This window comes from Oculina patagonica, chromosome 11 (assembly GCF_052425735.1).
Source record: "Oculina patagonica isolate OP01 chromosome 11, crgOcupat, whole genome shotgun sequence".
Classification (NCBI taxonomy): domain Eukaryota; kingdom Metazoa; phylum Cnidaria; class Anthozoa; order Scleractinia; family Oculinidae; genus Oculina; species Oculina patagonica.
The window spans coordinates 8172769-8186939 of NC_135768.1; the positions used below are offsets into that span (position 1 = coordinate 8172769).

Consider the following 14171-nt stretch of genomic DNA (forward strand, 5'->3'; position numbering starts at 1 on the left):
TAGCTTGCCACGGAAGTCACAGCAACGCCTTTTTAAAGTGGTCGGGGTGTGGCATAACACTTTAACCTTTGTACGGATAACACGCCACTTTCAAAAGCCAAAACAACTCAAACTTGCATATCATTATGCCCTTCACGGTCATCAGGCCTTTTTTATTCTGTGTGTGTGACGGTTTTTACACACATTCTCTTGCACACGTTTTCCTAATTACCTTTAAAGGCCCAATGTATTTTCTCTGCAGGACTTTCCCACAATGGAGTACTCATCAGAACAGTTAAACTATTTTCGAATTTGTTACATTGCCTTTAACTTGGTACCCGAAGGTCTACGAAAAATATTCAGACAAGAATGGGATTTCCGCTACAAAACAACGCTTGGAGAATGGAAAGACACACCAAAAAATGGTTTAGACTTTTACAACAACGAATCTCGAAAAAGCCGTTCGAGGAACGCAAGATATCTCGCCACAATACAGAATGGAAACACGGCAGAGTGGGACTGTAGTTGTTTGTTCTACGCAATCCTGTTCTCAGATAGCATTGGCACAACCCTTAGTGCAGCAATCAGGAAAGAAGTCGATGTTCTTCGTCAGATCCGAAGTGACATTGCTCATATCAGCGAGGCCGAACTTTCAGACGCTGAGTTTAAGAATTATGTTGGAAAAGTGTTGCCTGCGTTCAACTCTTTGAGTCTTCTAGTCAATGATATCGAGGCGGTTAAAAACCAGACGAGCTTTTCCTTGGCAGAAGTTAACAACTTAAAGTTTCAGGCTGCTAATCTTCTTTCAAAATTGAGACAATCCCAATCTGATTTAAAAGTCGCACATGACACCAAACAGAGTAAAGGAGATCTTACGCATATGATCAATTCCAAAATTGAGTCTTTCTGTCATCTCAAATTCAAACCATGTCACGAAATCATCAGACGTTCAAATGACGTCACAAGGATTATGACAAAAATGCAAGGGCTTCAAGTAAGTAGTAATGGTGCAGTCAGTACCATTTATTTATCTGGAAATCCCGGGTGTGGAAAAACTCAAATTGCACGACAAATTGGAGAAGAGGTATTTATGATAAGGTCAAGCGACAGCAAAGGCTTAACATTTGTTGCAACCCTGAATGCAGAAACCCTTGAAACGCTAGCAGACTCATACATCAGTCTAGCTAAAAAGTTAGGAATTACAGAATACACTTTAACTAACCTGACGACTTCGAAAGTAAACAGCCCCAAGGAAATAGTCCAGCAACTCCAACAATTAATCTTGCCAAAGATCAAACAGTTCTCAGAGTGGTTAATAATTGCTGATAACGTTGTCGACCTGTCTCTGGTTCGCAACTATCTGCCTCAGACTGCCAGTGAAGAATGGGGTCACGGTCAGGTGCTGATTACAACTCAAGACAGCAGTGTGATTCGAAATTCCTACAAATGCCCCTCATACTTACCATGAGTCCCTAAGTGCAGGAATGCAGCCGGAGGACGCAGTAGAGCTATTGAATCGAGTTGCGCAAATTTCAAATGACGACCAAATTCAAACTGTTGCTAAGGTTCTCGAGTATCAACCACTTGCCTTAGCAGCTGCTGCATTTTATGTACAAACTGTTGTGAATAAAGGTTTTCCAAGCTACCGTTGGACAAACGTCATGGAAACATTTGGTCGTGGCGATCATGAAGCGACAGAAAAACCTCTTGCTGAAGGGAATCCGGCGAATTCGAATACAATGACTACTGCAATAACAATGGCAATAAATAGTGCTTTGAAAAGCGATGAAGTTCTTCGCCAGACATTATTCTTTCTTTCACTATGTGCTTCCGAATCTCTCCCAGTTGAGGCAGCTGTTAACTTTGTCAAAACTCGCACTTTGGGAGAGACAGAAGAGTTAATCAGAGCAAAGATTTTAAAATCCTCCTTGAAAAGTTGCTCATACAGTGAAGATGGTATACCCGACTGTTTAGAAGTGCATCTCGTTATTCATAAAGCACTCAAGAAAATGTTGACGCTGGATTTTGATTTCACAGAACAAACTGAGTGTATGTCTGTGGCAATTCAGATTTTTCACTCCCTTACTATGTCGGTGAGAAATCGCGTAAATGAAAGTGGCCTCATTTGCGTAATGTTACGTAGAATTGCGGCCCATTGCAAAGCATTGCATGACATTCTGTATGAAGATTTTGCGACAAAAGATGTTTTGGTCAAGAAGTTAACATCCTTTATCTCTGCTGACAAGGTTGTTTCGTGGCTTTACTTAACTGCTTCTGTGTGCTGTGACCTCAGCAATTCTACAAATGCTACTCTCTTTTCCGCAGCAGCCTGTGATTTTTTTCAGTACATGAGTAACACAAGAGAGGGTGACATATTAAAAGCAAAAATCTTGGCTGTGTACGGAACCGCACTATCGATGTCACGTCAGTATGAATTACCAGTGTCATACCACGAGAAGGCACTGGTTATTAGGAAAAAGATTTACGGAGAGGAACATGCAGATGTAGCAGCAAGTTATAACAACTTGGGCGCTGTTTATCATGATCTGGGACAGTACAATAAAGCAAAAGAATACTACGACAAGGGACTTTTCATCAATAAAAAGATTTACGGCGAGAAACATGCAGTTGTAGCAGCAAGTTATAACAACTTGGGAAATGTTTATCGTGATTTTGCACAATACAATGAAGCAAAAGAAAACTACGACAAGGGACTTTTCATCAACAAAACGATAAATGGCGAGAAACATGCAGATGTAGCAGCAAGTTATAACAATTTGGGACTTGTTTATGTGAATCTCGGACAGTACAATGGAGCAAAAGAATATCACGAGAAGGGACTTGTCATCAGGAAAAAGATTTACGGCCAGGAACATGCAGATGTAGCTACGAGCTATAACAACTTGGGAGATGTTTATCGTCATCTCGGACTGTACAATGAAGGAAAAGAATTCCTCGAGAAGGGACTGGCCATCAGGAAAAAGATTTACGGCGAGGAACATGCAGATGTAGCAGGAAGTTATTACAACTTCGGGCTTGTTTATGTCAATCTTGGACAGTACAATAAAGCAAAAGAATACCACGAGAAAGCACTAGTCATCAGGAAGAAGATTTACGGAGAGGAACATGCAGATGTAGCAACAAGTTATAACAACTTGGGAAAAGTTTATCAGGATCTCGGGCAGTATAATCAAGCAAAAGAATATCACGAGAAGGGGCTGGTCATCAGGAAAAAGATTTATGGGGAGGAACATGCAGCTGTAGCAACAAGTTATGACAACTTGGGAGATCATTATCGTCTACTCGGACAGTACAATGAAGCAAAAGAATATCACGAGAAGGAAATGGTCATTAGGAAAAAGATTTACGGCGAGGAACATGCAGCTGTAGCAAAAAGTTATTACAACTTGGGATTTGTTTATCATGATCTCGGACAGTACAATGAAGCAAAAGAATGTCACGAGAAGGCGCTGGTCATCAGAAAAAAGATTTATGGCGAGAAACATGCAGCTGTAGCAGCAAATTATGACAACTTGGGAGATGTTTATCGTCATCTCGGACAGTATAATGAAGCAAAAGAATATCACGAGAAGGGACTGTTCATTAAAAATAAGATTTACGGCGAGGAACATGCAACTGTAGCAGCAAGTCATAACAACTTGGGACTTGTTTATGGTGATCTCGGACAGAACACTGAAGCAAAAGAATATCACGAGAAGGCACTGGCCATCGAGAAAAAGATTTACGGCGAGGAACATACAGATGTAGCAATAAGTTATACCAACTTGGGAATTGTTTATCATGATCTCGGACAGTACAATGAAGCAAAAGAATACTTCGAGAAGGGACTGGTCATCAGGGAAATGATTTACCGCCAGGAACATACAGATGTAGCGACAAGTTATATTAGCTTGGGAGTTGTTTATCAAGATCTCGAACAGTACAATGCAGCAAAAGAATATTGCGAGAAGGCACTGGCCATCAGGAAAAAGATTTACGGCGAGGAGCATACAGATGTAGCAATAAGTTATAACAACTTGGGACTTGTTTATCGTAATCTGGGACAGTACAATGAAGCAAAAGAATGTCACGAGAGGGCACTGACCATCAGGAAGAAGATTTACGGCGAGGAACATGCAGTTGTAGCAGCAAGTTATAACAACTTGGCAACTCTTTATCATGATCTCGGACAATACAATGATGAAAAAGAATGTCACGAGAGGGCACTGGTCATCAGGAAAAAGATACGGCGTAACCAATCCAGGACGGAATGTATTTTGTTATAAAAAGTTTACAATGCGATCATAGGTGGCGGAAGTTGGCACTTACTTCTGGTCTCTCATGCTCAACAGTCGTAAGTTTCTTCGCGGCTATTTGTGCGTCGTTTTTTCTTATATGAAAAGTTTGGCTGATGTACATGGATACTAGGTATTAATTGTTCTTAAGTAATGATTCGCACAAGACGTAGGCATCCGAAATCCAAAGCTGTCAACAGCTAATCCATTAATTGAATTAAATTCTTGGCCTTTGATTGGCTGAAAAGTCAAAATTGGCTTAAAAATGGCTTTGAAATTAAATTTTGTTCTATTTTTGGCGATAAACTAGGTCCCAGCATCATTTTCATTGTATATACCGAGTTTCGTTACCATGGGATATGGGGAACTGGCTCTAATCGAGAAGAATATTGTCTCATATCGGCCGCCATATTGGATGGAGACATCAGCGTGAAGTTCTCACCTTGATATCAGTATTTTTCGCTACAATTTCAGTATCTTTTTTGAGTTTAAAACTAATAGAAGCTGAATAGACAGATATTATTTAATTTTCGGATTGTAAAACGTAATTTAAAGTGAAGAATGCCTCCAAACGCTTCGTGTTGCTGTCCGCAACATAACACGTGGGGACATTCGGATAACACCGATTTGGGGTTGTCCTAAAACCCGGAATGCCGGAAATCCGGATAAGAAAGCCAGGAATCCTAAAACCCGGAATGACCTTTTTTGTGTATGCCATTTTCAAGATAATTACGTGGAAATATGTTATATCACAGGTAACCAAAGCGTACTATGAGAGTTTGTATGGATGTACTATAAAAGCTTGTATGGATTTGAAAAAAAGTTGAGAAAAATACCTCTTTTTACCGGTGAAAAGTTATAATGAAACTTTAAACCTTACCTGGTGTCACTTTTTGGTATTTCTAGTGCTTTAGAAAGTCATACGCGCGATTTTCGTCTTAACCGCAACAGACGGTTAAGACGAAAATCGCGCGTATGACTTTCTAAAGCACTAGAAATACAAAAACGTGACACCAGGTAAGGTTTAAAGTTTCATTATAACTTTTCACCGGTAAAAAGAGATATTTTTCTCAACTTTATTTCAAATCCATACAAGCTTTTATAGTACATCCATACAAACTCTCATAGTACGCTTTGGTTACCTGTGGTTATATTTTTGGGAAATTGGCAGTTTGTAATGAGTTGCCAATTACGTTGCGAGTTAGCGAATCAAATTGTCAATTTCGATACAAAGTTCCCAACTTCGGCGTTACTGAACTTCGCAATTTAGCTAGTTGAAGAGAAACAAAACATGTTTCAAAGTCATTAGCCATATCTGAACTCAATGAGTTTAAAGGAAACAAGTTGCGGCGGGAATATTCCAGCGATTCTTGCGGCTCAAGTTGCACAAATATTTGTTTGACGAAAACCCACAATGGTCAATTTTCTGACTGATAGTGAGTAGAAGCATTGCATTCATACACCGTCTTATGAACATGTCCTTTCGAAAATGGATATCAAACGCTGTCGATATTCGTCGCTTGAGGATGGAAGCAATAATTAAGTTGAAGTGTCAGACAACGTTTCGCACCAGCGATCACACAATAATTTGCCGATAAATAAATTTTGTGCAGCCATAAATTTGGTCAAATTTTCCTTTTTTGTACAAAAATATATATTTTACGCTTTTTGCGAGGTATAATCATAATTTTCAAGTCTTTTGCGTTTGTAAGCCGGATGAAACTGGATGCATGGTTTACCCATCTTTACGTAAAGTTGATTTTAATCGAAGCCGAAGCGAGGCAACAGGGAAGACTAATTTGTCACGCCAACATGTTTACGGCTCGCTGAACAAAGCTAAACATTAATTTAAAGTTTTTTAACCTTTTATAACTTGTTTCCTTTAAAATCATTGAGTTCAGATATCGCCGTGACTTTGAAACGTTTTGTTTCTTCCTACTAGCTAAATTGCGAAGTTCAGTCGGGCCGAAGTTGGGAGCTTTGTATCGAAATTGACAATTTGATTTGCTAACTCGCAACGTAATTGGCAACTCGTAACAAACTTCCAATTTCCCAAAAATATAACATATTTCCACGTATTTATCTTGAAAAAGGCGTACACAAAATGGTCATTCCGGGTTTTAGGATTCCGGGCCTCCTTATCCGGATTTCCGGCATTCCGGTTTTCCGGGCTTCCGGCATTCCGGGTTTTAGGACAACCCCCGATTTGAGGGTTGCCACAGAATCTGAGGCGAAGTTTTGTGATATAAACAAGGATGGCCGGCACAAAGGTCGCAAGAGAAAGATCTGCACGTCTTGTAGAAGCCGTATCCAGTTGGAAACAAAATACGATAAGCTGCAGGTAAGGTTAAACCTTGCAATGTGTCTTTGCTCGAATATTCTCAAACAATGCAGTAGTACTAGTGTACCACTTCTTCTTTATTTATCGTTTTCATTATGTGATTTTTTTTTTTGGCGAGATGTTAATTTGCCACTTTTGTTTCTTAAAACCAGAAAACAGTTTCTGATGCCTTACAAGGTGAACACACAGCTGAACATTTCGAGTTTGATGATCCTTTGCCAGTGGTACATCATGCCTCAACCCAAACTGACCACAGCAGAGATGTGGTTGCCATGCCCCCTCCATCTACACAGCCTGTTACAAGCCAAACCACAGAAGTTGGTCCACTGCCACCCACTCGCCCATATCAGTGTTATGGGCGAAGTAAAAGAACTGACATGAGATCAGAGATAATTGAACGTTTTCATGACATGTTGGACATGTATGTACACGGCGATGGTCTTGCACTTAATGACCTGGTTGACGACCTCCTGCAATCCAAAAAATGGCAAAGCACTTTTGGAGAGTCTGGGAAGAAGGTGGATGATGGAATGAACAGTGCATTTCTTTCTTCCCTTGTGAAAGAGTATCAAGAATGCAAAAGTAAAGAAACTAACAGTGTTATTAGAAAGCAATCTAAAAAACTTCAACAGCCAATCAAAATATCTGGAACGAAGTCCAGCAGCCAGATTGCTTTTCATGGAAATACCCCCCAATCATTCAAGACAAGAGTCGACGCTGCTAATAGCTTGGGCAGACTCACCACCCATTCCGCAGAGAGAAGGCGGCTGTTATCGATAGTAGCAGCGGACTATCCACAGACATTTCTTACACAAATCTTCAAGTGTTCTAAAAGCACAGTGACTGCGCATGCGGCACGTGTACACCGTATTTTGTTTGGAAGAGGAGGTGTGCCACCCGAGTCCTTAAAATTTAGCCGTCAGTGTGTGTCACAGGACACTTTGGATCAATTGTCAGAGTTCCTGCTGTGTGATGACATATCACGCCCTTCATCTTGCAGGAGTGTTGTTATTGGTGGAGAAGAAACCCCAGTACGATATTGGCAAAGTTCGATTAAGGAGGTAGTTCAACAGTATCAGTTGGAATTCCCTGGAGGAGTGAAAAGTAGCTATATTTATGCTCACCTTCCAAAGAACTTTCGCAGCAACACGATGCTGGCTGGGCTGTGTAATTTGTGCGAAGATTTTGGATATGCCAACTTCACAAATTTAAAGGTACTTATCCAGAAAGTAGCAGCTGATTCGCCACAGTACGAGTTAAGTGGCACTGAGAAGAACGTCACCACTCTTCAAAGATACCTCAAGACGAAATTTTCACATGAGGTATTTTCATGTTTATCATACTGTACATGTATTGCATACTCTTAGGATACAGTCATGTAAAGTTGTTTCTGCTGAATGTCTTTTGTCTTTTGTACTGTAAATGCTCTAACCTTGAACAGTTGGCACATTTCAGACGATTTTCCATTTTGTTTAGTAAAATGAGAAGTAAAACGATGTGTACTGATTGTGATTCAACCATTCCTCCGACAAGTATCAAGACATCATAGACTAATGCTATTGTTGCATTTGTTATTGTCATTTTCTAGTGACAACTGAACCTTGTACATAATGAGTTTTGGGGAATTATTACATACCTTGCCTAGTGGCATTATTCCAAGAATCACCTATTTGGGGAATTTTTTTAGTTTTCATAATGAAAATAGTCAAGAGCATTTTTCAATCGAGTGTCATAAAACCAAAACCTTGGTAACCCCTCTGGCCAATTACAAAGGACACAGAAAATCCAGTGAACCAGTCAGACCTTGAAGCAAATACACTAAGCTGGCATAAAGTGAAGAAAAATCTGCTTTGGTTCTACTGCTGATTGGCTGAGAAAGTGGCGCGAAGTTTATTGAGCCTAACACTAAGCATAATAACGCAAAACCAAAGCAACCCTGAATTACTTTGGACAGTCGAGTGAAAACCACTCTACTGCAGTGTTTACCATGGCAGGTATTATAAAAATTATTATTTCTTTACTACTTTTCACTTGTCTCAAATCAAGGCACACAATCATCGCAGCTGTCTGGAATTGTGCATGAGTCATGCCTTTGGCACCTGCACCCAAAACCATGATGACTGGTCAGCTGAATTTGGCGTGTATTATGACATCCATTCCCTTGTGTCTGCTGCAATTGCCACTACACCAGCAGAGAAACAGACAGCCTATTCACAGCAGTTTGAAGAAATCACAAGTACTTTCTGGGCCTATATTGGGCACATTTTAAGGACAAAACACCAAGGTGATTACTACAGGTAGGAAATAAATGCTTTGTTATCATTTGAGCGAAGGATAGTGGGCAGTTTGTTGTGTACCTTGCAGATGCCTCTCTAACAACCAGTGATGCACATTGCTTACCCAATTCACTTACTGGGCTGGGGCATCTTTATTGTTTGTCATCTTCCAATTCATTGAAGTTCATTGCCTGTCACAATTTTTTTGTTCAGTTAAGTAAAAGAATAAAAATATTCAGATGCTCTTCTTGTAGGCTTCCTTTCTTAAAAAAGGATCCATTTTTTCTATTCGGGCTTCAGTGTCAGCATACGTGTACCTTAAGCTGTTCAATGGTTCATTGTTTAGATTTTTTTTTCTTGTTTTAATTTTTAAGATTTGTATTGAAAAATCTTAAACCTGGGGAAGCTGTTGTCATAATGGATTATAAAATGAAACTGAAACTGTGTATGCGTGCCCGTGAGATCCAGCGGGATTGGTATGGGAAGCGTGGAATTTCCCTGCATGGATTCTATGTCATAGCACAAGTTGCTGTTGGTGAAAGAAGGATTGATGTGCTAGACCTTTGGTGTGATGACACTAAGCAAGATGCTTGGTTCACCCAATCTGCCCTTGACGTTGGCTTTGCTTGGATGGAAAAAGTGTTTCCAAATTTTCAAGTTTACTTATTTTCTGGTAAGTGAATGGACTCAAAATTTTATTGTTTCTTGTTTTGAAAGGTTACTTCTTGGACTACACGTTATTGCCTTCTTTCTGTGAAACTCTCATACATTCATTAATTTCTAGCTTTCTTTTTGGCTGTTTTGTTTTTCAACCCTCAGCTAAAAAATGACGCGGTTTTTCATTTACTTTTAATACTTGTAAACCAGGGTAGTGAATTTTTTCAGAGTGGTATTTCTAAAAATTACCATTGCAATTTTTTTTTTTACAGATAATGGTCCTCATTACCATAACTCCGCTGTCCTCACATATCTAGCAGAGGTGAATGCTGTGTTTGGAATAACGTTGGTTGAATACAACAACTTTGAAGCTGGTGAGGGAAAGACGGTCCTTGATACTCATTTTGCTCATGTGTCCCACAAGTTAGTGCGCTGGGTCCGTGTTGGAAATGATTTGGAGTCTGGGGAACAGTTAGCCGATCTGTTGGAGGTAAGGAATGACATGGCCCTTGACAGAAATATTAATCTCATTAAGGAAATAGTTGATGCACCTGAGTTGAGATGAATGAAGTGCATACAGAAAGACAATGAGTAGCCACACTTGTTGAGAGTTCTTAAAACTGCCCAGGTGCTTATATAATATACAATGCATAAGGAACAAGGTGACCACTGGCATTATTAATGTTAAGAAATTGTCTCTCCTGTTTTTTTGCTTTTTTTTTTTGCCTTTGTAGTTTTTGTTCTAAAATAGAAAATTTTTATAAGAAAAAATAGTTATCATAGTTTTAAAATTTTATACCAAAGATAAACAAAAACCTCAACATACAAATGCCAATTTTCACCTACAAACCCAAAGTTGAACTTGTTTATTGAAAAAGAAAAATACTTTGAATGCTCTGTTTATTTCAGTCAATGAAGGATGTCAGGTGCAGAAAACTGAGCATTGACAGATCAAAGGCTCCTGGAAAAGTGGGCACCTTTAAAGACATCTCTCTGTTTGGTAATTTCAAGTTTCCAAATGATGGACCGTATCAGGGTGGGATAACAGCAAGGTCTATTGCTGGCTACGGAAAAGTGGTCAGTAAAACCAAAACACAGATGCAAGCCATCTCCCTTAGAAGTGTGCCAATTGCAGGGTCTACAGGTGCTACAACATCATACGACGTGTGGCGACCTTCCGATGAAACTGTGGATGGACAGCAGGATGGAGGTGACACATACTCTGTTCAGTTCATCCAGCTAACCTCAGATGCCTCTGGAAATGAAACCCTTACACCTATTGACAGTAGCACCAGGATTCAAGCAGATGACAGACCATCATCTGGGTTTGCCCTAAAACAAGGAGGGGCTAAAAGAGTGACCTTCTCCAAAGAGCAAAAGGACATCATGATTCTCTTCTACGAAAAACAGAGGACATCTCAAATTAGAGCAAATCCTGCTGGTGTCATTGAAGCTATGAAAGAAGCTGGTATTACCCCGTTGAAGGAGTCGCAAATAAAGAGCTGGTGGAGTACTTACCATCGCAAACAAAAGCAGTTGGCAGAGGACATGATGGAAGAAGCGAGACTTCTGCGGTCACAACAAGAAGGTATGTAGGCATGATTTGCTGTTTTAGGTGAGCCACTTTTTCCTTAAGGTGCTTCTTGCGTATCAGTGTTTATTACATATGGCCAACTTGTTTGCTAATGGTAATTATTTATTAATCATGACAAACAAGGAAAACATAAAATTGGTTTGCTGTGGTACTGTAACTAACTGTTTCGGAGACTAGACTCTGATCTATTCAGCTTTTGTCTTTGCGTACAACAGGAAGTAGCTTTAAGGTGATTCCCTAGTATTGCATTGCGCATCCTTACTGCGCAGAATTTTACGCGTAATTAGCGCGCGCACATAAACAAAATGGCGGCTTTTTTCTATGCGGCTTGGCTCGCGAGAGAAAGAAATCGTCGTTTTCTCGTAAACGAGTTCGGTGACCTATCATTTTTTTCTCTTAGTTCGAAAGTAGCGACCAAATTCTTTCTATAAAATGAATACAGATCAATTTCTATGGCAGAATAATACATAATCACCGAAAACGTGCACTTTCAGCATTACTCGCAAAGGAAATATAAGGAATTATATGGAAAATACAAGGTCTTCCTGCTCCTAAACGAATACGGTGACCCCCTTTTTTATTTCAAAATTGAACTTCCCTTAAGGTAAACAACCAACTGGCAAAGTTAGGTTGGAAATCTATGAGCAGTTCTATTTCTAGGGAATCACCTTAAATGTAACTTATTATAATTGTAACTTACAAGTGGCATTTTGGTTTGTTTGAAAGGGGGAGAGATGCCACAAACTATCAACTCTACAGGCCAAGTTGAGAGGGAGGATAGGAGGGAGGAATCAAATTGTCCAGAAGGCTCTAGTACTCAGCACGCTAGCAGCAATTCAGCTCACACATCTGTTTCAGTCCCTGATGCACCAGATGACACACCATCCACTCCAAGGCCATTGTCAACTGGAGCAAGACCAACAGGACTGATAAAGGGCAGTCCCTCTTCATATGTAGCCGGTGTTGTGGAATGGACTTTCACAGAATCACAGTCCACTATCCAAGGAAGGACAGGCAGTAATGCATGTGCCTTCATTGCCTTACTCATGGGGAAACAATGGATGGAGGGGCACTTGCTTTGGCCAACAGGGGACATTCTAGCTGAGTCATGGAAGAAATCTTTATTTGAAGCAATGATCAAAGGAAACAAAATGCATGATGACTTGTTTGATCAACAAGCAGTTGATCTTGATGTTGAAGATGCGGTGGCTTTAGCAGATAATGAATGTGGGGTGCTAGGTGTTGGACAGCAAACAGACATTTTTGGTGTCAATCCAGTTCAACAGTTGGCTAATGCATTGATTCAAGTGGCCCAGAATAACGCATCGAAATCATGCTGCGTTTTAACTTCTGAAAACCGAACCATGCTTTTAGTGGTGAACTGTAACAGCTCTGCGATGATCATCAATTCTCATAGCCATGGCAATGATGGAGCTATCATAGCGTGCAGTCAAGCAGGCTGTATATATCTGCTAGCTCAATGGCTGGATGCAATGATGACCGATATCTGGCAAAAACCTCTTGCTGTTGCAACCATGACAAAGATTGTTTATTTTTAAGAACATAATTACTTATGGTACTGTTGATGGATGGTTTCCATCAAATCATTTCTCCTTTGGAGAATTTTTTTTTATTGACATGTTTGTTGAAGCACTGATACTATGAAGAAAAAAGATTGTATTAGGCACTATTTAAACCATAAAGTGTTTCTGTCGTGGAACTATTTAACAATTAGACGGCAAGCTCGAGGTTTCTACCGGCTGATAGTTGGCGAGGGGCGAAGCCCCGAGCCAACTATCAAAAGCCGGTAGAAACCGAGAGCGAGCCGTCTAATTGTGTTAGCATAACCCACTGACCGATCTATTAAACTCAGAATATCACTAGAATTGATTTATTGAAGGTTTGATAAAATTATGCGAAAACTAAGCGCGCGCTCCGAGAGCCTTCTACGGATCGATAGTAGGCACCTGTGTAGCCAATCAGATTGCGCGATTACCAATAGTAGGTCAGTGTGGTTATGCTAACGGCTGATAGTTGCCCCGCGGAAACTACATGTAGCATACTTTTCCTCAAAGCTGGGTTTTTTGGGCTAATATTTGTTTTAAGAACATCAAATTTCCGCGGGGCAAAAATCAGCTGATAGTTCCTCGACAGAAACACTCTATCGTTTTTATTGTTCACCACTAAATTTTCCTCCGTGCACCCACTCAAAAACAGGCATCGCAAATTATTTTTAATTTCTCAGGATAAAAAACTCAATTGAAAGCCGAAATTTAACAAACGAAACAAAACCAGACAAGAAACGCTTGTTTACAAAAAATTTCAAGGGGGGGCACTATCCATCCAAGCATTTTTCTTGGACGGGCACTATGGGCTGATAGTGCCCTCTGCGGATGAACACTATCGCCTCACGTAATCAATTTATACCAATCGGAATCGGAGAAAATTTAGTGGTGAACTATAACAAGGTTTAGAAAGTTTAATCCATGGATTTATTCCACTCATTTTATTATTGAATAAATGAATGCAATAGTTAAAGATGAATTATCTAAACCTATGAATAATTTGCAGTCAATTCTGGTTTTGACCCAAAATGATCAAACTCCAAGCTCAATAAGGGAAATGGTCATAACAAGTGTACTCAACGAGAAGCCACCTTGTGTAGGGGTTGGGGGGGGGGGGACTTCACAATATTTCGTGGCTGATTTGTCAAATGGACAAAATTTGTTGGCCTCAAAGTTCGAGTTGTGCCTTTCATATAAGGTGTGCATGAAGCTTGCATAATATTGCTGGAGAAATGGCACAAGGAGGTTTTAATCTTTTACTTTGTTTATGCTCCTGATAGAGTGGGCGAATCACACAAGGGAACATTTTTTAGGGTGGAGAAGGGGGTTACACGAAGAGATTTCCTGTCTTTTGCCAAGTGTTCTGTCTGAGTACAATAGTTTTGGCTATTTCCCTATATGAATTATTTTTCTTAGTAGTGAAAAGGTCAGAAAAAATTTTTCAGATGTGCTCAATCTATTTAT

At 39.9% G+C, this 14171-nt stretch overlaps 2 protein-coding genes and 1 pseudogene across 2 annotated transcripts in view; all 3 read left to right on the forward strand.

Annotated features, from left to right (window-relative positions):
- The window catches only part of LOC144629610 (uncharacterized), a 214315-nt gene that overhangs the window by 170709 nt on the left and 29435 nt on the right, over nucleotides 1-14171 (forward strand). The gene's annotated exons all lie outside the window — the stretch shown is intronic.
- LOC144631071 (uncharacterized) lies at nucleotides 155-4342 on the forward strand (annotated as a pseudogene).
- LOC144631048 (uncharacterized) lies at nucleotides 6505-12860 on the forward strand. Its single transcript, XM_078489421.1, has 6 exons — nucleotides 6505-7937; nucleotides 8662-8912; nucleotides 9266-9564; nucleotides 9821-10038; nucleotides 10458-11136; nucleotides 11869-12860. Exons 1-6 carry the CDS (start codon nucleotides 6888-6890, stop codon nucleotides 12699-12701), a joined length of 3330 nt encoding a protein of 1109 aa, XP_078345547.1. The 5' UTR covers nucleotides 6505-6887; the 3' UTR covers nucleotides 12702-12860.

What these genes read in the sequence shown, in the direction of transcription:
- LOC144631048 (XM_078489421.1), top strand. Translation starts at nt 6,888, where the DNA reads ATGCCCCCTCCATCTACACAGCCTGTTACAAGCCAAACCACAGAAGTT. An exon ending in AGACGAAATTTTCACATGAG is followed by an intron (nt 7,938 to 8,661) that starts GTATTTTCATGT and finishes TCTCAAATCAAG; the next exon opens with GCACACAATCATCGCAGCTG. An exon ending in CACCAAGGTGATTACTACAG is followed by an intron (nt 8,913 to 9,265) that starts GTAGGAAATAAA and finishes TTAATTTTTAAG; the next exon opens with ATTTGTATTGAAAAATCTTA.